The 26,500-nt window shown below is 41.5% G+C and overlaps 3 protein-coding genes across 4 annotated transcripts in view; 1 reads left to right on the top strand and 2 right to left on the bottom strand.

Moving 5' to 3' along the window:
- Positions 1-732: 732 nt before the first annotated feature.
- Positions 733-10,920, bottom strand: aurka (aurora kinase A). Of its 2 annotated transcripts, none has more exons than XM_048254982.1 (9): positions 10,691-10,920; positions 10,255-10,315; positions 9,525-9,828; positions 9,254-9,281; positions 8,966-9,157; positions 7,954-8,092; positions 7,695-7,843; positions 4,503-4,677; positions 733-1,390 (listed from the first exon to the last, which is right to left on the bottom strand). In XM_048254982.1, the coding sequence occupies exons 3-9, from the start codon at positions 9,826-9,828 to the stop codon at positions 1,205-1,207; spliced, it is 1,173 nt and encodes a 390-aa protein (XP_048110939.1). In that variant the 5' UTR covers positions 10,255-10,315; positions 10,691-10,920; the 3' UTR covers positions 733-1,204. The 2 variants fall into 2 exon arrangements, with proteins under 2 accessions (XP_048110939.1, XP_048110938.1); XM_048254981.1 differs by having other exon boundaries at positions 10,725-10,920.
- Positions 10,921-12,358: 1,438 nt separating this feature from the next.
- Positions 12,359-19,927, bottom strand: prelid3b (PRELI domain containing 3). Its single transcript, XM_048255417.1, has 6 exons — positions 19,714-19,927; positions 17,568-17,736; positions 15,987-16,076; positions 15,672-15,742; positions 15,388-15,490; positions 12,359-14,641 (listed from the first exon to the last, which is right to left on the bottom strand). The coding sequence occupies exons 1-6, from the start codon at positions 19,743-19,745 to the stop codon at positions 14,525-14,527; spliced, it is 582 nt and encodes a 193-aa protein (XP_048111374.1). The 5' UTR covers positions 19,746-19,927; the 3' UTR covers positions 12,359-14,524.
- Positions 19,928-25,771: 5,844 nt separating this feature from the next.
- Positions 25,772-26,500, top strand: part of LOC125302369 (calcium/calmodulin-dependent protein kinase type 1-like) — a 39,287-nt gene continuing 38,558 nt past the window's right edge. Inside the window, exon 1 of the mRNA XM_048255525.1 lies at positions 25,772-25,855. The gene's annotated coding sequence lies outside the window, so the exon portion shown is untranslated. The remainder of the gene's footprint in view (positions 25,856-26,500) is intronic.

The raw sequence follows: 26,500 nt of genomic DNA, 5'->3' as shown, positions 1-26,500 counted from the left end.
TTTTCATGATCGTCCAATATGCAGTTTTGAAATTCACCACACAATTTATGTTCGGGCACCCCCTAGCGATCTTATGCCAGAAAGACAATCGCCATATGACTGGAGACAGATTGTAGTGTTCTTCCAGCACCAGGCTCACACAATTCAGTAGTTGATTGCCTTTGTTAGACTTCAACTGAATAGATGTAGAGCTAGCTTGAGTAGAACTGGATATCTTCTGATTCCTGAATTGTTTGAATTTCGGTTCACAAAGTCTTAATTCAATTAGATGGATTCTGATAAATGTATCAGTCACAATACCAATTGCTTGCACACAAAATAAATTCTTAGAAAACTAATGCTGTAGGTCTAAACATCACCTTAATGTTGAGCATTGGTAAAACATTAGCTAATTGCACCGGAAGTTATATAACCTACTTTTAAATCCACACTTTCACAGGAAAAGGCATGACTACAGTAAATTAAAACACTGAACTGAATTACAATGCAAATCAAGATGGAAACCCATTCCTAGAGATGCAATCAAATACTTACAAGTGAATTGGTAACTCAATAAATACACAAGAACGGAGAGATTGAGAGGACCATTTCCCATGATCCGGGTTCCAACACATCAGTTCAGACATCAACTAAATTACTCTGCTCATGGCATTTAACTCTGCTCTCCCAACACCCTTGTAATCTGCAGACTTTGAAGTCTCTCTGCCTGTCAAAATAAAAAATAAACCAGAAGATGCTTCAAAAAGCTTGCTTTATTCAGTCTAAAAAAAAAAGGTTAACAGTGATTGCAATAAACCCATGATGGACACAATAATGGAGACAAGGTCAGCACTTAAGTCTTGTCAACGTCAAGATCCAAACACATTACTGCCACATTTCTGCAGTATATTTATTAAAGTGATCCCTCACACACAATTACCACAATTACATTTAAACTTTAAAAGTAGTAGATGGAGGTAAAATATTAAACTTTAATAATTTCAAAACAGTAAAATATATACAGAGGAGCATCAGCTTGTTTGCACAAGCTAAGAAAGGGACAGGAAAAGAAAGTGTCAAAGGACATGACATACACACATTCACATTAAGAGCCCCTGGGAGGAGTCGTACAGATAAAGTTCTCCTTAAGCACCACTGTTGAGCACATGAGCAGAGGGCAATGCGATTGCCCAATACATCCCAAGGTTACAGGGCCCCGACCAGGTCATTGGCTGGTACCCGAGGGGCTGTTCGGAAGTGGGATGGTTGGCTTCTTGGTCGAGTTTTCCGCAATCCAGGGGTGGGCCATCACTCCCTGAGTGGGTAGCCTATGCATGGGGTTGTGCTTCAGCAGACGGCTGATCAGGTCTCTGCCTCCAGTGCTCACATGCTGAGGGAAGCTGAAGTCCACCTGCAGGAGGCAACAAGTCAGAAACGATACAAACATCTACAATAAATCACACAGAAGGACCAGATGTAGGTCAAGCCATTAAAGTTGAATTCCGGTGTGATATTGACCTAAAGTGTGTTGAAACATGATACGGAGTGTGAACGTGTCTTGTAGCCCATCTCTGCTCGTCCCCTGCACTCCAAAATCTGGTGCTAGTTAGCCAATGCTACTAACAGCTTTTTTCAATGGTAGTGCTTCGGCATCGGGCTAGCCATGCAAATAAATCACTGTTTTACACCATTTACGAGGCTCAATGCATCTCCACACTTCATTGGTAGACTTCCGAGGGCCCTGACATTTAAAACGAGACAGAGAACTTTGAAAAAGCACTGGTAGTTTACTTACAAGACGATTTATGCAGACAGTATCTTCACAAAGTTTAGCGTTTGCAGCCATTAGTGTTAATTTCGTCAGACGAGACGAGAGGAAAAATGTTCGTCAACAACCTTTTTTTCCATGACTAAGACGAGACGATGATGAGACTGCACTAATGTCCTGAAACACTGACTAAGACTCTTAAGATGCTTTATTGTTGATGAAAAAAGACGACTAAAATGTTTTGCATGAAATAAAAACCAAGATAAAATTTCTCTTCCATTTTCGTCTACAAAATGAGAAGACAGAATAGCTGTTCCCTTTTCAAAATATTCCAAATGAGTTCATGGTTCATGCGCAGCAGCTTCCCTGTAGGCTAGTCTACGTGCTGTTGCTGCAACCCTGTGGCTGCAGCAGGAAACTACATGGAACAAAAACACCGGAGATTTCTGCCAGAGTTAGGCTTTATGCCACAATGCTACATACCCAGAAGTTGAAGCTTCTCTCATATACAAATTAACATCCCCAGAATGTCCATACGAAAAGTTTCAGCAAGTAATGTCAACTATTTAACTAGTTACACTGATGATGCAAAGTTTGCTAGCAAGTAAGCTAATATAGAAAGTCCGCTAGCAAGTTCGCTAAGATTGAGAGTTTGTGTTGCGTTTGGGCGCATATCGCCATCTAGCGTGGCATTGTGTTTCTCAAACTTTTTCAGATGAAGGACCACTTAACTAATCAATAAAAAAGAAACGCACGGACCACCTAGCTAAAAAAAAAAAAAAAAAAAAAAAAAAAAAAAAAAAAAAAAAAGACCTAGCAGTATATTAGCCTACACAATACTCACTGAACCACCTTGCTCATTCTTTAATTGCGTCAGAGGATTCATATGATTTAAACTGGCATATCTGACAGACAGTGTTGTAGAACAGTTTGAATTTACATACAAGTTGGTTCAATATTGCAAACAACTCATCTATATTATATTTTACCACGTCTGCTCGTGGACCACTTGGGATAGCTTGCGGACCACCAGTGGTCCCCGGATCACACTTTGTGAAACACTGGTCTATGAAGATCATGACAGTGGTCCAGTCAAATCTTTTACGGTCTATGGCCAAATCCCAGCCGAGCTATAACTGTAGCTCGACTTACCTGTGCATGTACTGACTGACAAAAAAATCTGAATGAGTAATTATAACAGTCGAGTAGCCCTGTGGACACACAATATTGTTAGAAAATTGAGATGTGTGAAACTATTTGACTGAAATGGTAATCAGAAATAATTTGTTATAAAAAAAGACTAAAATGTTTTGACTAAAACTGACAAAGAGTAAGATAGCTTTAGTTTTCTTTTGACTAAAACTAGACTAAAATGACGAGACTTTTAGTGGACTACAAATTGACTAACAAAAATGATATTTGAATGACTAAATATGACAAAGACTAAAAAGGACATTTCGTCACAAGACTAAGACTAAATTAAAAATAGGTGACAATTTTAACACTAGCAGCCATTTTGAATTTAGTCACGATAAGTATGATAAGGGATCAGATTCCAAAAATAATTCCATGGAAATGCATGGATTACAGTTGCTGCTACTGGAAGAAACTGGAATCCATGCATTTCCACTGAATTATTTTTGGAATCTGATCCCTTATCATACCTGTTCATTCTTACCCGTCGCTCGACTTATCGTGACTAAATTAAAGATGGCTGCAAACGCTAAACTTTGTGAAGATACTGTCTGCATAAATCGTGTTGTAAGTAAACTACCAGTGCTTTTTCAAAGTTCTCAATGTCTCGCTTTTTAAATGTCAGGGCCCCTCGAAGTCTACCAATGAAGTGTGGAGATGCATCGAGCCCTCGTTAAATGGTGTAAAACAGTGATTTATTTGCATGGCTAGCCCGATGCCGAAGCACCACCATTGAAAAAGCTGTTGGTAGCATCAGCTAACTAGCACCAGATTTTGGAGTGCAGGGGACAAGCAGAGATGGGCTATGAGACATATGTTCACACTCGGTATCATGTTCACACTTTAGGTCAAACCGCTCCTTTAACTTGTTACATACATTTATTTTAAGTACAATGTGTGGCAAAATGTGACAAAATGACCGCAGTGTGCATTTTAAAATGTAGATATACATAGAAATAAGTATGTTTGTGTGATGCAAGCAGGTGCGTGACTTGGTGAACTGAGGTAGTCATGTCAGGTGCTCCAGGCACGCAAGGTTTCAGTACTGCCTGAATGAAGTATAGTTCCATGTCAAATCAGCCTAGAAAAATTCCCTTTTTCTGTTGGTCTTATTACACTCTAACTTGGAGACAAGTTTTAAATAGGAAAAGTACCAGAAATCTTAAGTCACTTTTAAACATGATGCTAGCAGGTGAGATGCTAATGGTCTAATCCGATTCAATGACCTACGCTAGGCCGAAGCTAAGAGTGGTATCGCTAGACTCAGAAAATGGCTGGATGAACTGGAGAAAGGTAGAAATCAGTTGTTTAACTCAAGGGGAGGTGGAAAATTAGTGTAGTCCCCAAATGGTGGAATATCCCTTTAACAAAGACCAACTTAGCAGTTAGGACCAGGCGTAGCAAAGACCAGTTGGGGCAAACTGGGGGCCCCTGATGTAGACGTCCTGAAGATTGGGTAGTGTACTCTTAGCGGTACTTTCTGCTGACCTCAACACTCTGCAGGCTTTACTATCGACCTTAACAACCCACTGTCTCCCCAACCAACCACCCTCCATCTTACCCTGGATATCTTCCGGTAAGTTTCTTCATGAGTCTTCGTTTCAAATGGTGGCTTCCCGACCAGAAATTCATAACACAGCACACCGAGACTCCATAGGTCCACCTTCTCATCATGGGTTCTGCCCTCGATCATCTCTGGAGGCAGGTAATCCAGTGTACCACACAGAGTGGACCTCCTTTAGAGACAACATACAGCACATTCAGTTGATCAAGTAACACAATGGAATAGCCAACAGGGCACATGAACATTTGCATGTTATTTTTAAATGATTTTACCTTGTGTTTTAGGTTCTTTTTATTATGATCTTTATTATTGTTTAGTTTTTAAACTATTCTTTGACTATTGCCCTTCTATGCTTTTATCAGCTATTCCCGTTTGCTTTTGTTAAGGTAAAGCACATTGAATGACCTCTGTATGAAATGCGCTATATAAATAAAGTTGACTTGAGTAATGTTGAAGTTGACCTAAAGACTGCAAGTGGTGGTTGAAATAAACACAGGTCTTGACCGAGAAAAACACTTCTAAAGAGCAAGTGAAAGCAAGTTTCATTGTATGCAGCATGGTTATACCAAATCCATCATGTTCTGTTGCAGCTGATCTAGGGTATACACAAGTGTAGCTGCTGAAGCCTGGCTAAAGGCAGTAGTCACGATACCAAAATTAATGATTAGATACCAATACCAAGTCAAGAATTAAAAATAAATATTTGATTTGGGGGGCCCCCACCACCTTGTCAGCAGTAATATTGAATATAGTGTGGCCATCCAGTAGCCAACTAGATTCTGCTTGACTCTCCACACACATATGATGGCTTATGTCATGTTTCTAGTTCATATATTTTGAAATTCGTAAAGTGTATATATTTAGTTAATAATGTATATAGTATTTTATAATCTGCATAATTACCAGTAGCTAAACACATTTAGTAATTCGAATACTTCATATTATGGTGTGTAGGTCTAAATGAGTGCACATTGGTGATGTGTTGGTGTCATTTTAAGACATATGCGAGTAATTGGTCTTCAGTCTCACCGTTTTAGGCTAGTGAATAAAAGTTGTGCATAGTTCAGGATATGTGGATGCAATTCGTTATGTTTTCTAGGTCATTAGATAAAATAAATGTTAAAACAAACTAACAAGTCGAAGAAAACCTTTCTGGGATCATAGAAGAGATAAGTGTCTTGCAATATTCTTTAATGATTTTAGTGAGCACTACTGAAAGACATGACCTGCGCTAACAGGATAGTTAGCAAGGAGCTCTCCAGATATAAAAGTTTGCCAAGGTTGCGTAGCCCATTTCTAAATGACATTAAACCCAAATAGTAGGCCTAGATAGGTTAGCAACACAAACTTGAGCTGCAAGTGAGCGCAAATCAAACTTGATATTAGCCTATTATTATGTGTTGCCATAACATCACTTAGCCATGTCTCGCTGTTTATAGCACAACAGCTGCACATACATGTGTGAGAAGACTCAGCCACACGCTAGGGAAGGAGGCGCTAGAAGCATGCCTTGCGCACATGCATGTTACGAAAGAGCACGTCATTCTTAAAGTATTGATACTTTTAAAAAAAAAAAAAAAAAAAAAAAAAAAAAAAACCCCTTATAGACCAAGCCATGAAAATTCCAGCCAGTCAACAGTAGTTCAGGATAATGAAGGCAGGCATAATCTAACCCTAAAGCCTCAATAGAGATCAATCTAAAGCAGCTAATTAAATGAACTTCTGGCTCAAGCCCACGATGTTCTGGCTACCGTGTGCCAACCCGGGTTCTTAGCCCTTATACACGAGACTTTCTAATAAGACAAAGCACTCCATAGAAATGCATGGTCTTAGTTTGTAACGCCAATTTGGCAGTTGTCTACGCGCCACACCCCTTCCGCGGCAAAACGTTGACATGTGAATACATTGAGCCAATAATGTGTTGTGAAGACATCGTGCCAATCATGTGTTGTGATCGCCGCTGGAGCAAGATTGCAGAGATTGCGTCGGTGGAAGCCTTTGGCGACGCCAAGATTTCTGCCGAGATGGATGCCCGACGAGTGCCCAAAAAGCGCTGCCATATGGCCGCCGAGTGGAGGGGCTTACACCACCTCCTTACAATAAAGGGGCTACTGTGTTTAGGAATTGATCGGCAGAACCAAATTCAGTTTGTCAGTTTCAATTGACCTGTCGCTATGCGCCACCCTTAGAACGCTGATGAGCCAATGACAGTCCAGCCTCAACAGGACTCGGACATCAGCTAGGACAACTCCATAGGAAACAGGGGGCAGGCATAAAATGACAAATTAATGGTTATTTATAGAGTTTATTAACTCAAAAAACCCCGACGGATAACCATGGTCAAACATTTTGCATTGGGACGTGTAATACTGATAGCCGGTACCCCGAGAGTCTAGAAAACGGGGTATATTTTCATCAAAAGTAGCCTACAGGACATCTCGTGTTTGCAACAGCTCGACGTAATGTAGGCAACTAAGCCAACAACGTGGGCACAGGTTCCCTGTTAAATCCCAAGATGAAAATGCTCATTAACCAACTACTATATTCTTACAAATATTAACGTAACCTAACATATCTTGTTATCAAGCTTCCGCTAGCTAGCATTAACGTCAGTGGGATTTGCACGGCTACTCGCTACAACTGCTGGTCACCTTGTATGTATTCTAAAGTTTTGAATACACCCCTCCATAGCATAATTAAGTCCCTTTTGATAGCTTCTGGAGGAAAGTAAATCCTTTTATCGACCAAAACGTCCTCAAAGCCTGCTTTCATATACAGTCAGCTGCCATTGTCCACAATGTATTTCTAATAAAGTCTGGTTTGTTTGTCCGAGTTTACACAGTAACAATGGGGGGGCGGGGCTTAGCGACAGGTCAATTCAGTCCATTCCGGTTCTGCTTATTGATTCCAGTTGTCTTATCAATTTTCCTCGATATTATATATCGAGTAAAATTGATATATTTCTGCTCCCAACCCTGCTATATTTATATTTCTGCTCCCAACCCTACTGAAACAGACCTAATTTACAAAATTGTAACAGTGTGTAAATCCAAGTTTCCACAACAGTGTAGCTGCACCACTACGCTTTTAATTTGTCACTACATTTGAGAAACTGGCGCTATGCCTTCACACTACGCTCATTTCTCTGAGAATTGGTTTGGCATCAAAACAAAAAGGAAATAATTATACCTTGACGATGGCGTGTGGACAGACCAACCAAAGTCCGCTATTTTCAGCTCGCCATTGGGTCCAAGGAGGAGATTCTCAGGCTTGATATCTCGGTGGATAACATTCTTAGAATGACAGTAGTGCAAGGCATCAGCCAGCTCCATGATATACTGCAAAACACAAGTCACATCACACATGGCGTAATTCAACACAATAGTGCACCAAGTGAGGCATGACTTAAAAAGCCACAATCAAGGATGGTCAAAAATGCACTTCTTACCGTAGCACTCCGTTGGTCATTGAACGTGCCACAGCACTGGAGCTCAGTGTAAAGCTGGCCTTTGGGCGCAAACTCCAGTATGAGGTACACACGAGAAGCATCATGGAAATAACCATACAGACGGAGGATATTGGGGTGCCTATAAAGAAAGAATTGGTACAGATAGGCTTGATTAACACCGAGACAGTAGCATTCCATGTGCATAAGAGGGACAGGGAAGTGGACATCAGGCTAATACAAGCAATACAGGAGGACGGGGCAAAGCATGGGATTGACAGGAGGACGGGGCAAAGCATGGGATTGACAGGAGGACGGGGCAAAGCATGGGATTGACAGGAGGACGGGGCAAAGCATGGGATTGACAGGAGGACGGGGCAAAGCATGGGATTGACAGGAGGACGGGGCAAAGCATGGGATTGGACACTCCTGGTTGATGTCAAAAGGCAACAGCAAGTTGCAGTGTATTGTTGTGACCACTAAGTAGTCTGTGTAGATGGGTGTTAGAGGCTTGGTAGCAAAGTCAGGGTCAACATTTCTTTGAGGACCATCACTAAAAACACCTGCAAGCTGAGGCCGCTGAAAGGACAAGCCAATGGTTATGGCAAACACAGACTACTTAGGGGCACATTATGACCCAAACTGTATTACTGGAGTGGTGACTCATGATGTCTAACATATCCCAACCAATCATGAGCCTTTATGGATACCAGATACCACATTTCTGGTCACTGTCAGCTAACTGCATTATTGTCTCATGTCCTGATGTGTCATTTTAGATAGGCTTCGTTGTTGGTTGGCCTGTGATGGTGCATGTTGTACCATGGAGGCCTTTACAGATCCAGGTATAACTTGACAGATTTGCGACTGCCACAAGCCAATTGTGCATTGTTGTTTAATCTCGCGTCATGCCATGTCACATAGAATGCTCTTGGTCGTTGATCAGACACTATGGGAAATAAACTCCTTCTGCTATAGATAGGAATAACACCTTTCCTGTGTATGTATGCATTACCTGAGATGGGACTGAATTTCCACTTCTCTTCTGAGCTGATGCTCTACCCCAGCCTTCTCCAGCTGCTTCTTGAAGAGGACCTTCAGGGCCAGGATGAACATAGATTGACGCTCCCTGGCCAAATAAACATTACCAAATTTGCCTTTTCCTAAAGCGCGACCAATTTCAAAGTTGTCCAGACTCCAGCGACTCCTGGAACAGAAATTATTTTGTTTTAGTAAGTTGGCCACAACTTGACAATTGTACCTTATGCTTGTGTCCAGTTGTAAAAAGGGCATTTACACTTACTTTGAACTAGACGATCCACAGGATTTTTCTAGAGTGGAGTAAAATAAATGAATAAATAAACTGGATGTTCTAGTTTAGCCATATTGCATTATATCTTACTGTGCATTTGGTCATTGTATAGTAGTATTACACTTTTGTATGAATAACACATTTAGCACATCTAGCTGCGGTGAAAACTCGTTGGATTTCTCCTTTCAGTACTTCAAGTAAATGTTGTGTTTTTAATAGAAAATTGACATGTACATGCACATTAAAGTGTATAGATTCTTACGGCTTGGCAATTCCAGCTTCGACCTCTCTGCGGCCCTTGAAGTATCTGTTGCAACAGGTCCCTGGTGGCTCTTAGTTTTGGATTGAGATGGGGGGTGGGCTGTGGCGTGCGCTGGATTAACGTTCTGATCATTCGGACATGCTGGCTTCACGCGAGGTGCGTGATGAACTGGTTTTTGGTGGCTAACAGGTCGTGGAATACGCTGTGGTCCATTTGGCTGGTCTTGGATTCGCTGTGATTGCGGTGCCATAGGCTTAACATAAGCCTGTTGAACTGGAACCCTCTGAGGCCCGTTGCTGCTCATCTGAAGAATAAGACATTGGACTTGTGGCGTTAATATAATATCACTTCGACTGTGCAAGCTCATTTGTTCAACGATAGGTCGTCTCAAAACCCAGTTATAAAACAGCAGCCTGTTAACGATATAGTCAAGTGACTATAAACTTTAACGTTACCTGGTGGCTACGGTCTGTAGGCTATGAACTTCTGTTGGTGGTAGTTCTAACGTAGCAGCTAAATAGTAATCACGTTCATGACTATACTGCTAGCATTCTGCTAAACTGTGGTACAACATGTAGCAGCTAACGTTAACAGTAATTGGTATGATCGAACGTTTCAAGCAATTAAAAATAATATTTCCAGCATACCGCCTTAATAAATGATATGGCATTAACATTTATACGGCAAGAGAAGGAACATAGCTGCTAACGTTAAGTTAACTCCAACAAACCTTCTCAGTGGCTGGTCCGTGCTTCGATATCTCTGGTTGACCTGTTCACTGCATCCACGGCCTGAAAGCCAAATGATGTGACGAGAGAATTTGAAAACGACAGTGAACATTTATAATAATGCTGTGTGTAGGCGACTGGCGATTAAATAAATGGTCAGTACATTAACGCATATTTTCAGTTAGTTATCCTAGTTAGCATTAACGTTAGGACTGACAACATGTAACATTAGCCTGCAAGCTCTCACATAGGTGCTAACGTTAGCGACAACTTAACTTTAATATATTTTTATATAGTCAATGTAAACTAATTTATCTAACGTCAAGCCTTTGACGAAAAATTATGAAGCAATTTCACCAGGATGATCACTACAACAGCAACATTTCCCACAAATGTAACGCATCGCTAGCGGTTAGCTAACGTTAACGTGTAACTTACTATCGTTAAGTTATGGCTATCCAAGGTTACTCACACAGCTCGAAGTCTTCCCGGATTGTGATTTAGGTCAAACACAGCTGTGGAAAACTTATTATCGAGCAAGATACTTAACTTTCAATATTATATAAAAAAAAAAAAACAAGTCAATAACCTGCGAATGCCACTATTACCGATGCATATACATAGAGCCTGCTTTTCTGCAGCAAAGGCACTTCCCTTGTTTAATTTCAAAATCTCCCTCTTTTAAATACCTTTAAACCAACCTCCGTCTCTGGTTGGTCAAAGGGAAGCTCTTCTCTTGTTGCTTATTGGCTAAACGTGGGTGCGTAACTACTTCGATACGATTGTATTTGACGTTCCATGCCGCAAGTCATTTTGGGTAATATTGACTCTGGCTGTACGGCGGTACCTCCCTTAGAACACTAGGTGGCAACATTGTCAGATTAACTGGAGCACAGTTTATGTTAGTAAGCATTGGTTTGCAGATTAGATTAACGAAGACATGGTGGTGTTTTGTACATTTCCTTGGCTGTGTTCATGCACATTAGATGTTTTGGATTAAGAACATTTAAAGGACAAGTCAGCAACTTGCCAGAGTGAGCGGTCTTAAATCTGGCAACATTATTTTAAATACGGGCTTTGTTGTCACCCATTCCTTTCTACTACACAAGTGGTTCCATTGCAACAAAAGGAATGTCTTTTTTCAAGTATGCTGTGGCAATATCACATGGCCTTGGTGGCCCACATCACAGACAATCACTCCCTGTCCATATACAGGCAACATGTGAACACCATGGTCTTTTGGATAAAGGAAAGCTCCCTGGGACAGTGCATTAGCAAGACCAAACCAAACGACCTGATACCCCACACCCTCCAAACTACTCAGGCTGGAGGTGCAGGTAGTGGAACAGGTCGAGATCTTTACGTACCTGGGCATAGAGATCGACTACAATCTGTCCCTCACACAACATGCTGATGGAAAGGTTGTTAGACAGGACATTTTAACAATATACCAAAAAGTAACTAATTGAATCAGCCCTCACATTCAATATTGCATCCGGTAAAACTTCTTGACAAAGAGAAGCAAGGAAAGTATCATCAAGCACATGGTACAAAATCAGTGGTACCTGTCAGACACAACTATCTGAGCTGAATATGCAGTAAGAAAGGCAAATTCATCATTAAGGATCCGTCACCCCCTCCTCCACCATTTCTTTCAGGTGATATAATCAGGCTGACAGTTCAGAGCACCTCTGTCCAGAAAGAGAATTTACAAAAACACTTTCCTACACACAGCAATATGCATGATAAATGAGAGAAAACAGGCTGTCACCTCTTGGTAATTGCCACTTCGCATATCTGTTTGATTATTTACGCTTTAGCCTCTAACCCTATATGCATATGAGCTTAACCAAAGACATTTTCCTATTACTATGTGATAGACAAAGTCTTTTTTGAATCCTTGAGCCCTTGACATAAAAGATACAAGGAAAACAATTTATACTGAAGTACTACCATCCTACCTTTCAATGATTAGACACATCACACACAATTTCCCTCTCCTCTGATTCCCACATGAACTACAACTGTATTTTATGTAATGTGCTTAAATTTACACACAGGTGCGCGTCATGGCCATAGCTTTCTAAAAAACAACAATGAACAATGTTTTCATCTTTACATTTCTTTATTTTCAGCAGATCCAACCAATGACTTACAATAAAATTAAATGTGTTAACAAGAAATGAGATATGCTGTTCCATTAGCAGTTGTCAAGTCTGAATGTAGAACAAATGTCAACATGAGCCAACATTGTTAAGTGCAGTTCACCATTTATAAAGGATTCCAACGGAAGTAATTTTAAAAGTGTAAAACTGAGTACACACTGCAAACAGGAATGAGTCTAGAAAAATGTGTTAACAATACTGACTGCAACATCCTGTCTACTTTGTACTTAGCACAATAAAACACACCGAGCCATTCAACTTTCAAGTGTTCTGGAAAATACACCAGTAGCATCTTTTTTCCCCCTCGCTGAGAACAGACTTGCTTTTCATCGCCATCACCACTGCATTGAAAACACACATAAAGCCCATCATAAATAAATAAATAGTTGCTATTTGTTTTCCCCATGTCAGAAAAAAATATGTATTTTCACTAAAAACAAAACAAAACAAAACAAAAAAAGCCCACCTGTTTATAACTTTTCACATGTCCTGCCATTACTTCATACATTTTGGCCTCTTCAATAGAAAAAGCAGTTTCATGACACTTTGCATTGCTTCCCCACCTAGTTAACTCTGTTCATTCTGAGGTTGGACAAAGACAAAACTTAAAAAGAAAAATGGAATAAGTTAAACAAATGCTGAGGGGTTTTTTTTTCTAAGTACTTCAGAAACAAATATAGTACCATCATGATTGGACAATCCTTAGGGACAACAAGCTGACATAACCTTTGGAACATACAACAGACACCACCTTCAAAGGTGAACCCTGAAGGACACCACGTCTCGAGACACCATGTAACAATTTATGATAACTGCTATTTCAGTTTCATATTTATTTGAACAGCTAGTTCAAATAATGTAGTTTTTTCATTTGCTTTAAAAAGTGGCAGGTCTATTAATATAGCAAATGTAAATATCAAATGGCAGGTGGAAATTCAATGGTATTAGGGTAGTTTTCTTCTGAGAGCCACTCTGCTTATGGCCTATTTGCCCAAAAAAGAAAACTGTCTGCTTACACATCAAGCCTACAGTCAATATCTAAAGACTACGCATTCAAGATGGTCCTCTCTATGAACTATTATCAGAGAAAGAAAACAAACCGATATTTTGATCCCTTCAAATATTTCCTTGAATAGACATATCAAAATAAAAAAATATTTGACAATATCTGAGTTATTTACTATTCATTACTGTTTGTTATAACTTGTACAGTACTTGACGTTCAAGTCCGGAGGAGCCAGAAGGGAAACCCTTCCCAGCATGTTAAGCAGAATAGCTGTTGAGAGTGGACTGAGGCATTCACAGCTCATATGACCAAGCTTAGGGAGTGCTGTCGCATGAAGAAATCTTGGCACTGTGCTGCATAAAGACCATGGCTGATCCTTTCATAGCTCCACACTAATGGTTGTTGTTGCTGTTGGTGTGGTCCTGCACGTGAGAGCGCGGCAGGTGAGAGTCAGGTGGACTTGCTGGCACGGTGACCCCTGCTGTCTACGGCGCAGCCCTATTGAAACACAACCACCTGCACTGCTCAGAGTGCTGGCCGTGTGACAAAAAGAGGGCCAAACAACGCATCTTGTGCAAAGGCCGAACACAAACAAAAAACATGATAGGAAGAGCTCCTGGCACTGGCGACCTTTTCGTTGGTACTGTTCTGTTTTTTTTTTGTATTATTTGTTTTATCATTATTGCATATCCACTTCCCCCAACTTGCCACCCTGTGACATGAATGAGCTCTAGTCCTTAAGTGTCCACCGAAAGACAGACTCCAAGACCGACCGTCTCGGGAGCCTTGAAGCTGTGGTAGATGAGCCTCCTTGTGTGTCGCTGCCCAGGTATCCCTTCAGCATCTAATGTAGAGGCTTTGACGAAGGGAGATGGATAAAATACCTTTCCATGAATGGAAATAAAAAAATGAAAGAACTAAGGAAGTATGGGCAACACAGAAGGAGGCTTCAAGTGCTGGCACAGGAGAAGAGGAGCGAGAGAGAGAGAGAAAGAGAGAGAGGGAGAGAGAGAGAGAGAGAGAGAGAGAGAGCAGGGAATGCAGATCGAGAATGAAGTGATAGACCGAGAGATGTTAAATAGATATCGGAGAGGGGAAGGGTCATTTCTCTGTGACTGCCGCTGCCATGGGGGTCCGCATGGTTCCACGGGCTGTGGCGGCAAGTTCTTCGATCTCTGCGTTCAGCTTCCGGATAACCCACTCCATTGCTTCCCGACCCTGTGGACAGAGACGACAACCCAGGGTTTGTTATCCAACGTGCGGACTTCATTTCAGTCTAAAGTACAATTTCCAAAGGGTCATAAGACATTTTCAATACATTGCCATGGTTTACATATTTGATGACTTGAATGCATGACTGTAGCCTAGAAATCTAGAGGCACCCTAGCGGCAGCAAATGTAGTTCGCTGCCCGGGCTAGGCTTGCGAGCTGGAAACTTCGATAGGGCCAATCACATCGTGTATAGAGACGTTAGGCAGGCTTAACATAATGATTGATGAATGAACGGTTCGGCTTGAATTCCCTGCTACTTGAAAACAAAGAAATGGATGTTGCTGTTGGCGAACAGCGTGACACGAGTTAAGCTTTTTTTAAGTTGGCAAAAGTTTGAACTAGCCAACTAGCTCCGCTGGTGGGAAAACGCATGGGACACATGAGTTGTAGTGCTGTCCTATTGCGTGCAGAGGGAATTTGAAAGATAACCGATTATCCCACCCCTCGGACTGAGCACTGCCAACGGTGAGTCCCCAGACCCTACATTTTAATGTGGGTCTGGCTCATCAGGCTAGCATGACTGCATATATGCTCTCAAAATATGTCCTTGACCATGATACTGAAGACTGAAGGTCAAATCCTGACCTTGGCAGGAAAACTTAAGTCGATGCCCTGCAGTCAGTACAAGTATGAATCTGATCTGGACCTTGTTTACACGTAATGTCCATTCCTGCACCAGTCGAGACACTCACCTTGCTAGCGTTTGTTGAGATGGTGCTTGCCATGACTCCCTCCAGGTAGCTGCTCAGACTTACTCCCTTCACAGAGATGAGGGCCTCTTGAGTCAGTATCGTCCTGCAGAGATTAGCACAGTGAGCACAACTGGGACACTTATCCCTCGACTAGAACTATCAGACAGCTCGGCGACTAGGCCAGGACATCACAAGCCCTTAACGTGCCCTCGAAACTGGCAGAGCACCATGAAATGTTAACGCAAGCGTGACAAAAGACAAAGAGTGAGAATTGAAGGTCTTACTTCTCCGGGTCCTCTGGGTGTGGCCTGTAGATGAGTCTCTCGTCCACTGAAACCATGTTTGTAAATGTGATCTGCAAATGGCAGAAAATAAATTAATTAATCAAAAACAAACAGTCAAGTCTCTGTTCACCTCCACCCTAGTGAAAAGACTGTGTTCTGCGCAAATCTGGTTTAGTCTCATTTCAAGTCAAATCTGGTTTAGGCTCAAACGTATGGTCCATTATTTAAACTGGCAGAGCTTCCTGCCCACACAGTGTGAACACCAAGGCTTTGTGCTTGTCACATTGTTAGGTTTGATTGCTGTGTTAGACTCACGTTGGCTGACTGTAACTCAAATGTCTTTGCTTCAGGGTCCACCACTGAGTGCTCCTGGATGTAAGTGCACGACCGCGTGTTTCCAATGATCTGAGGGAACACAAGCACAGGGCAAATCAGTGACAATAAGAATAATAATAGTAAAAAAAAAAAGTCACCAAACCATGCATACAATAGGTGCTTACTTTACTAAATATTACTGGCAGAGAGGTCAATAGCAACAGTGACTGACAGATAGACTAATCCTCTCTCAGTGATTAGTCAGACCGTTGCCCTTCTTATTCCAAGATCCCTCATCCACATTAGACAGATCATTGCCTCAGTCATCTGTAGCATGTGCTTCTAGTTTCCGAGGCTGACGCTCCTTGGTTCTTAGAAAGGCATTTATAGTGAGGTAGCAATTGATTTAGCACGTTCTAGTCAACTAGTTTGAAAGCAGGGAGCAAAGAGTGCTTGAGGACTTAGGCATGTTATTAATAGACGACTCGTACTACCTTTCGTGACCTCTCTTGGACCTAAGTCAAGAAGAGACACGCAGTCATTGGCCGGACTAGTTCACACTGCCGCAGGTAGCCAAGACTGGTTAGCTTTAATCATGCAAGACAGTGCTGACATGTCAAACCAATAAACACAATAATCACTACCAAGAGTTCCAAATTATTTAATCATTTTAGTTATTTTTACTATGAGAATAATAATAGTCTGTGTATGTTACTACACATTACAAAGTACAAGGCAAATAGTGCTGTACAATGTTTTCCCAATCATGACTATAAGCTAAAACCAGTGTAACCTGATTTTACATTGTGCTCATCATGTCTCAAAAAGACAAAACAAAGAACTCCAGAGAACCGCACAAAGATTAGCTTCACTGAATGTGTCTGACCTACTATTGCAATCACGTGGAGGGGCAGCTGGCATGTGACTATTTGCACAACATTTTTCAGACAGATTTCCACACAATCTAACTAGCTAATTGCACCTCCAATCATATGAGGACTGGGCCAAATCTATCTGCACAACGTTAGCTCTGCAGAGGCCAAGGTGAGCAAACTTTGTACGAGGACAAAGGTCAGGGCCCCCAGTGTGCCTGTGCGTACACCAATCTGTGTGAAGTCTGACCGCCAAACGAAGCACTGCTGGTGGAAAAGCAGCTACGCCACTCCACGAGGGTGACGGGAGGCATGGCCCTGGACGGCATGTGCCAGACTGGGAAAAAACTGGCAGTCAGCCATACATAACACCCTGTACACCTCCCCCACACACACACACACACACACACAGAAATAGTCCTTCAATACGGTCAGCTGTTTGCACACATTACTTGCCAGGTGATGTGGCTGGGATACTTAATTTTGGCACTGGATTGTTAGATAACACGAGTGTGTCCAGGGCTAGTGGAAGTACCATGACTGCGGCAAAAGGAAGCGACACCATCTCGAGACATCTCTTCTCGTGGCTGTGACCACTTCCTGACAGACTTCTCGAAACATTAATGCACTTAACGGATCGACAGTAACATTGGCAAAAAAGAATCCTGTTCACAACGACTGAGTGATGGTTAGAAGAACACCAACCCACCGATTTCACTATGGATGGAAGACCCCATTCTGTGCTCAGTAGTCTTTTGCTGTGGAGCCGTCCCTGGGTGTCCACACTCCTGTCCAGCACGTCCACTCCAACTACGCTGGGGTTCATGGGGTTGGGGTACTTCTGCATGGCAGCTTTGGTCACCGTCTCCCATGGGTGGCTGTAGAAAATAGGAGACACACGGACCGTTACCTAGATTGCTTAAGAAGCATAGTGACACATTCACCTTAGTTAATCTTCTACAAAGTGTGCTTTATTAGGGTCCTTGGATAGCCTTTGGTATATGATTTGGTAATGGTACCCACTTTATCTCAGAGCAAGAGATGTCTTGCTAAGTTCAATCTAGCCACATGACTTGGAGCATTCAAGGACTCGGTTTCAATTTAGCAACTTCAATTTAAACCCTGTGAGCTGCACGAGATCAGTGAAAAGCTAAGGCCAACACTCATTACTTGCTAAAATACCAAAGGAACCATTAACTGTTTCAACCTCAGCACTCCGGTCAACTGCCATCGTTTCAAAAGTGCTCTATAGATAAATAGAAATTGACATTGAGAACCTACTCTTTCCACGTGATTTCTGATAAAAAAAAAAATATTAAAAACTTCACCTTGTAGCTACTGAGAATGCACTGCAAGTCACATTTATCAGAGCATTTGACAAGCAACGCCAATTTGTTCATTCGAGATGTTAACCGCATGTTTAAAATCGTGGCTGCATCCCATCCATACATTGGAAAAAAAGAAAATTCTACCATATTAAGAACTCTATCATCTTTGATATCTTGACAACTGTGAGCTGTTGCCATGGTGTTCGCGAGAAACCATGTGCACACTGACGTAAAATGGGCGGCGCGGCAAAATCTGGGGAAAAGGTTAGCGCTAGCTTTTCAGTCAAGGGTAGTTACGCAATCACTGAACTTGTCGTCGTGGTACGATCTGATAGCGGGCAGGAGCAGACCGTTCATTGTAATACTATCCTGCAGAGACAATGCTCAAATTTAGCATTAGTCATATTTTATGACACAAAGAGCATTATATGTATATGTTTTGTTTACAGAAGTAGACACCGTTGCATCCAAACGTGTTATCAAGCTAGCAAGGTTAGCAGCTACACCAATTCACAAATGAACTTGGGTAACGTTAAGGTTAGCGCAACGTTAACGCTGTCAAGACCTATTTTTTACAGTCTATGGTAAAGACATGCCGAACATCAGAAAACAAGATCCTTTACCGATACCGTTTAAGTGTAAGTAAGCAAAGGACCTAAAATGACACACCATGTGTTTAAAAAAAAAAGCTCACGTGACGTTAGGCTAACTTAAAACTCCATACGATGATTTAACGTTATGCTAATGTTAGCCCTAACACCGATAGCCACTAAACTAACGTTAAAATGTAACTTACGTTAACGTTTAAGTTACTAGCTGCTATCATTACTGCCCAAGATCCATAACGTTGTCAGTAAGGATACTTTCAGGATATCAAACCAAACTGAATAGCTAGTTACCAAGATAGCTTCGTTCCCCAAAGTGACATTGTGTAAGTTAGCTAACACTAGTCTTTTCACAGGCCACCCGGCTAACACTAGGAATTGCTATTATTGCTAGGCTAAGTTGACGGTAATGTTAGACATGCAGCACCAGTTGACATCACCATTCACCAATTTCAGTGTAACTTTTCTTAACAGGCATCTGTTTTTATAAAAGGTATACTTGCAGTGTTCAAGGTTGATAATCTATTACAAATCCACGAGGCCGTTCTTTTACATAACACCGCCAAATATGCCATCATTATCGTTACACTCCAGGCTGAAGCTTAACGATAACTTAGGACTTCACCGACAGTAACTTAAGTCAGTTCCTCTTAGAGGACAAATATCTTATTGAGGTACAAGGCATACCCACATGACTCTAAAACAAAGCAATATCGCCAACTTAAAAAATAACCTGTTCAATTCTGATATAACTTTTCTTTACACTGTTAGCAGTGTTAGCTAGGGTGGCTATAGCTAACATGTGCATAACTAACGTTAGCTGGCTAGCAAATAGCGAGATCATTCAATTGCAATTTCGCATGGATTTATGAAGAAAGGTAGATGTTTATATTTGATGTCAAAGATTGAACAATACACTTACTTAAATATGTGTTCGGAGGTCCAGATCTTCATTGTGTTAGCTGTCAGTTCAGTTCAGATGTTTCTAGGTGAACCTCCCGGCGAGTGCAGTAGTTACACTGACCAAATGCAATGCTTTACAATCTAGAAAAGTACATGTAGTTCCCTCCTCCTGTCATATGAGTTGCGCACTTCCGCCGGCTACCCACTTCATCAGTAGCCAATCGACTGCGCGGGGACTGACTGGAAAAAGGAGCACACCCCCGCCACGTTCTTGTCTAGGTGACTTCCAAGTCAAATGGGTCAAAGATACAATGTAAACCTTAACTGTTACATCAGAGACAGGTATTGTGACATCGCTACGTCCTCTGCAAGTTGTTTAGCCTACCTATTTTCTTTCCTTTTTAATTTTTAAACATAGCCTACCCCTCCTGACAAGTAGACTAGGTCTGAAGTGACATTTAGCAAACGCTTTCATTCATCTTTAATATAACAATTATAATATGCTTTCCAAAGGTCTTCTATCTGTCTTTCTATTTCTATAAAAAAAAAAAACTCCAACACTATTGTGTGGTAACGTGCAATCTACAGACATAATAAGCCTACTTTAAAGTTTTTATATCAGCTTGTGACATGTGGCGTGTCAGCTACCAACATACCTTCTACAGTTATAGAGTCAGTGGTGTATTATTAATGTAGCAAGGACTTCAAAGGTGTTAGGTAATGTTTCAAATAGCTGATGGCCAAGGTACATCAGCCACAGACATAACCATAAGGTTGAGTAGGCCATTTTAAAAGAAATCATCTCAGGATGTACTGCAATTTCAAAATTTGGAGCAGCTACTGATGATCTCAAAAACTACCGTCCCATCTCCAACCTGCCATTTATTTCCAAACTACTTGAGCGTACTGTAGCCACACAACTCCAAGAACACCTGACTGCTCATGCCCTATAGGAAGTGTTTCAGTCTGGTTTTAGGGATCATCACAGCACCGAGACGGCCCTGGTCATTACATTACATTACATTTGGCTGACGCTTTTTTAGCCAAAGCGACTAACAACATGGTAAACAGTTTAAGTTTTAGAGCAATTCTCAATAATTTTAGGACAATTTAAAAAACATTAGAGTACAGTAAAAATAAGTGCATCAGTGAGTGCTGTTTTTAACAGTTACGTGTCAGTTTAAGAAGGCTGGTGAGTGCTAGGATCAGCAAGACTTGTTGTAAGTGTTGCTATGAGAGGAGATGTTCTCTAAAGAGCTGGGTCTTCAGGAGTTTTTTGAAAATGGAGAGGGATGTCCCTGCCCTTGTAGGAACTGGCAGTGTGTTCCACCAACGAGGAACAACAGATTAGAAAAGTTTGGATTGGCCTGAGCGTACTGGTGGTAGAGCTAGACGTCGTTCGTCTGAGGAGCGCAGCGGTCTGGAGGTAGCATATTTCTGTATGAGGGCATTCAAGTAGGTAGGAGCAGAACCAGAGACTACTTTGTAGGCAAGCGTTAGAGCCTTGAATTTGATGCGGGCCGCCATAGGTAGCCAGTGTAGCTTGATGAGCAGCGGGGTAACATGTGCCCTTTTGGGTTGGTTGTAGACCAGGCGCCGCCCGCCAAGTGCTCTGGATCATCTGAAGTGGTTTCACTGGGCGCAGGCTGGGAGACCTGTCAGGAGGGCGTTGCAGTGGTCGAAGTCGTGAGATGACTATTGCCTGAACCAGAAGTTGGGTAGCATCTTGAGTCAAGTAAGTCCTGATTTTCCGTATGTTGTAGAGTGCTAAACGGGCATGACCAGGCTTACTGAGGCAACATGATCTGAGAAGTTTAGTTGGTTGTCGAGAACAACTCCTAGATTTCTTGCAGTCCTGGTAGGTGAAACAGACAGGGAGTCAAATTTGATGTTGATGTCGTGGTGTATGGTAGGTTTAGCTGGGAGGACCAGCAGTTCAGTCTTTGAGAGGTTCAGCTGGAGGTGGTGTGCCTTCATCCATGTAGCTATGTCTGAGAGGCAATCCGGTCAAGGTCACAAATGACCTACTCCTTGTGGCTGATACAGGCCATGTCAGTTCACCCCTCTCACATGGTGTTCCCCAGGGTACTCTCTTAGGTCCCCTGCTCTTTGTCATTTACATCCTCCCCCTTGGTCATATTTTGCGTCAGTATGGTTTAAACTTCCACTGCTATGCTGACGACACACAAATCTATATTCACACGAAGCCCTCCCACACACTCCCTCCCTCCAATCTGGTCACCTGTCTCAATGCCATAAGCAACTGGATGACACAGAACTTTCTCAAATTAAATCATGACAAGACAGAAGCCATACTCATTGCCACACCATCTGTACTGAAAAAAGCTGGAACAATCACAGTTATCCATCCCTGGTTACTTTACCACCACTACCTCTGAAGTCAAAAACCTTGGTGTCATAATTTACTCTACCCTTTCCTTTGACTCTCACATCAAATACATCACTAAAACAGCCTTCTTCCACCTTAAAAACATTTCCAAACTCCGCCCGTCCCTTAACCCCACCACTGCTGAGACTCTCATTCATGCTTTCATAACCTCCAGACTTGACTACTGTAATGCCCTGCTCTTTGGTGTCTCAGCAAAGATATTAGACAGGCTACAATACATACAAAATTCCACTGCAAGAGTTCTCACCCGTACCAGGCCCTGGCAACATATCACTCCCATCCTCCATCAACTAGTCTGGCTCCCTGTACAATACCGTAATCCATTCAATATCATCCTTCTTGTCTTCAAAGCACAACATAATCTTGCACCCTCTTATCTTTCAAGCCTCCTGACCCCTTACCAACCAACCCGCACCTTACGCTCCACTGATGCCCACCTCCTATCCACCCCCACTGCACATCTCCGTTCCATGGGTGACGGGGCCTTTAGCGTGGTTGGCCCCAAACTCTGGAACTCCCTCCCACTTGCATTACGTCAAAGCACTTCCCTGTCCACCTTTAAATCCATGTTAAAATCTCACCTCTTCACTCTTGCTTTTCCTTCCTCCTCATAACCAGGCCTCCTCCATCCCACCCGCTCCTCTATTGCTATTTTACTTTTGTTGGCAATGTCTGTCTCCTGCTGAATGTATAGTGTGTTTTATTAAGTGTACTGTCTACTTGTACTGTCCCTGTATATGTTGCTTTTATGTCTATGTTCTCTTGTATACTGTCTCTGTTTGATGTTTTTATGCTACTCTTATGTCTATATCCTTTTGTCTTATTGTACAGTGTCCTTGGGTGACTTGAAAGGCGCTTTAAATAAAATGTATTATTATTATTATCATTATTATTATTATGTATCCAGCTTTTGGTTATTCTCTTATTTGGGGCATTGTAGTCTCCTGGGGTTGCATCCATCTCTACCTCACTCTCACTCAGCTAGGCTTGTCGGCCTTGGTTTCTGTAGTTGGAAGAACAGATGACAAACAAACACTGAGTGTGTTTCACCTGGATAGCTTAGGATTGCTAAGGATAAATAAAAGTGTATGATTTTTATCTCACTGACTGCATTATATCCATACAGGAATAAGTTTGAGTTATTTCTTTATGACTTAAGATAACTAAAAAATCATATTAAGCATGGCAGCATGCTGTTCATACCTTTTTATTGTCATTGGTATGAGATCACATTTACTCAATGTATCGTTTTGGCTCCACCTTGTGGAGAAATTGAAGAATGCGGGGTTGTTCTGCAGCTTGACAGCTTCACACAAAATCCTTGTTTCCTTTCCATATTTGCTTTACTCTGAATCTCATAAAAAGAGATTGTAAACTAATATGTATGTCATTAACTTATTAAATGTGCAGCAGACAAATAAGTTATTAAAGTTATCCAGTGTGTGTGTGTTTTGTCTTTGCTACTGGAATATTTGTATTTTACACAATTGTCTCAACATGCATTTGAAAAAGTAAACAAACATATTCAGAGAACACATAGATCTCTCTCGCTCTCTCTCTCTCTCCCTCTCTCTCGCTTAATGTAAATCAGACAATCAGGCAATGCCAGCAGAGGCGGACAGAGTACACAGCTTCATTACTTGAGTAAAAGTACAGATACCCTTTGCTAAATTTTACTCAAGTAGGCTACAAGTAAAAATACAACAGTCAGATGTCTACTTAAGTAAAAGTACTTAAGTACTTGTTTGTAAAAGTACTTGAGTATCAAGAGTACAAGAGTAGCCTATTTTCTAAATATTGCATTACTACTGCCACAGTGCTTTAGCCTAGAAATCTAGACGCACCCTAGCGGCAGCAAATTACATTAGCTTCCAGGGCTAACAGTGCTTACATTTATGTACAGAAACGTCCTACATGGAGTTATGTTAATGTTAATACCTTGGAGAATGTAAAAGGAATTGAAAGTAAAATCAAGTCATTTTCATCTTTTTACCATGTTGCCAGGGATGGGCAGTATTTCTAATACATGTATTTAAAATACGTATTTCAGATACAAAATACTATGTTGTAATTGAAACACCGAAGCAAAAACTATCATTAACTTGAAATATTGAAATAGTCTGGCGAGGTGGGGCTACAGGTCGGTACATTCCCGGGATGGACCTTCTGCGTCTTTATCCATTGTTTCGTCCATGGTTTAGTCTCTTATCTAAATCTGACCATGGAGTTGACTTTGGCGGAAAGCTGAAGGTGATTGCTGATAGGCTGTCCCAATCAGTGGTGCCTGCACAATCTAATCACGTTTGAGAGGGAAACAACAAATTGAGGGTTTCCGAGATTTTTCTTTTTTCCTTTTTTTTTTTAGAAGAAGTAGCCTACTCAGGGGTACTCACGGTTATGGATAGAAATGTAATGGAGTAAAGAGTACAATATTTGCCTCTCAAATGTACTTGAGTAAAGTCATGAGTACTCCCCAAAAATGATACTCGAGTAAAGTACAGATCCCTCAAAACTGTACTCAAGTAGGCCTACTGTACTCAAGTAAATGTACTCCGTTACTGTCCGGCTCTGAATGCCAGCAATGTTGCTATTTATAGTTTTAAGCACTATCCTGTCTTGTCATTTGGGACATAATCCAGACATTAAAATAGGTAAATTTAGCTTTGAAGTGTATGTTAGAGTAACCCGAGTGTGACCACATTAAAATGATCAAAGCTCATGTTGGTCAATTAGCACACACTTATAATTTATCAAGCACATTCATGATAGGAATAATTCGTTATTAGAAATGTGAATAGAGGTGTGTGTGTGTGGGGAGAGGGACCCTCCCCCCATTTGATAGTAGGCCTAACTGTCATGACTCGTGTGTGTTATAGGCCTAATGGTGTTCATAAAAAGTTGATTACAAAAAAGAAATTCAATTAAAATAATTGATGATCGTCAATTGTCTATACGTAATGCTGTATGTATGAGATCCAGATAAGCCTAAATAACAAGGAGACACTGGAACAGCCTGTCCCGGGTACGCTGTCTGATTGGACCTCAGGTGGACACAGCGTGGCGCAATTGTTCAACAATAATGGGGCTTGGGATTCCTCATCCTCAAAGCTGCGGATCTGCTTTGTTTAGTCTATTGCTCCTTCCGGAGGGAGTCCAAACAATCTTAAGAGTCTTTAAGGAAGCCGAGACATTATGTGGTTATACGATTTCCCTGAAAAAGATTATATAGGCTCTGTAGTAAGTAGACCCATAGACCACTTGTACTAGCCAAGTGGCATTCTATGAAACAAACAAACTTAAATCATTCAGTCATATTTGTAAGCTGGAGCTTTCTATCTTTTATAGCCTATTAAAATCAAAAGGATACATTCTCAACACACGCTAGCGTATCTTGCAATTACTTGGCCTGCCATTCTTCACACCACTTTACATTTTAAATTATATTTTGTAAAAGAAATCAACAGAAGAACAAAAATACAGTGTACAGTAACATGGGTGGACGAGTGTGTACACCGGTACTGGCAAGATGCCAGGCGAATTGCAGCGAAACCTGAGTGGAATGAGTCTCCTATTGGCTTAGGATCGAACAGATCGTCCCTCTTCATGGTCAAGCCACTCCCTCTACTGATCACTCTGACGTCAGGAAAGTAGCCTACTGGTGGGTTTGTCAGAGGATCCAGTCTTCAGCAGACTGAGGGCAGTCCTATTCGACACAGGCATACAGAGGAGAATCCCCAAGAGCAATTTACAGGTAAATCAACTATTCTTGTGTAATTCATGTTTAACATTGCATAATGCACGAGGAGTCGCATAGAGCTGCAAGAAGGTTTTCGCTGTTTTTATCGTTATCGTAGAAACTAGCCTGTCAAATAGACTACTGGCTTGAGTTGCACACTGAATTGAATCGCGTGGAAGGTAGAATGGGCGTACTCACAGTGGTAATATATGTGCTGTGAAACAGATCTCATGATCATTGCTTGAGTGTTGTCCTACGGAATGGATTTTGCCGCCACGGATTTTTGGAAATCAATAATTGATAGTTGAACATCACTTATGCATATGGTGCTGCGAGTTCATACACGGAGCTAGAAGGGTCAGCCTCATCAGTGTATTGAGAATAGACGGACGTGGTTAGGAAGGCAGAAATTATGATGTGAAATGACAACACTTTTCCTTTTCAGTTTAACTGGAGGATGCTGCATAAAAAAATAAATAAGATTCTGATAAATTTAGTCGAGCTAGGCTATGTAGCACTCTTGTTTTAGTTGGAATGTTGGAGGAACAATTTCAGCGTGCAACTCGACCTGTCAAACTACAAGTAACCCACTTATTTCCTGAAATCAGCAACGTCTGGAATGTGCTATTCCCGTCTGTCCGCACTTCTAAAACATCAGCT

This window comes from Alosa alosa, chromosome 10, assembly GCF_017589495.1.
Source record: "Alosa alosa isolate M-15738 ecotype Scorff River chromosome 10, AALO_Geno_1.1, whole genome shotgun sequence".
Classification (NCBI taxonomy): Eukaryota; Metazoa; Chordata; class Actinopteri; order Clupeiformes; family Clupeidae; genus Alosa; species Alosa alosa.
This window is presented reverse-complemented; position numbering and strand designations above follow the sequence as displayed.

Excerpts from the sequence above, each read along its gene's own strand:
- aurka (XM_048254982.1), bottom strand. The coding sequence starts at position 9,828 with ATGAGCAGCAACGGGCCTCAGAGGGTTCCAGTTCAACAGGCTTATGTT. Across the intron at positions 8,093-8,965 it reads GAAATTCAGTCCCATCTCAG|GCACCCCAATATCCTCCGTC; the intron begins GTAATGCATACA and ends CTTTCTTTATAG. Across the intron at positions 7,844-7,953 it reads ATGACCAACGGAGTGCTACG|TATATCATGGAGCTGGCTGA; the intron begins GTAAGAAGTGCA and ends TGTGTTTTGCAG.
- prelid3b (XM_048255417.1), bottom strand. The coding sequence starts at position 19,745 with ATGAAGATCTGGACCTCCGAACACATATTTAA. Across the intron at positions 17,737-19,713 it reads ACCTCCGAACACATATTTAA|CCACCCATGGGAGACGGTGA; the intron begins GTAAGTGTATTG and ends TATTTTCTACAG. Across the intron at positions 15,491-15,671 it reads CACCCAGAGGACCCGGAGAA|GACGATACTGACTCAAGAGG; the intron begins GTAAGACCTTCA and ends TAATCTCTGCAG.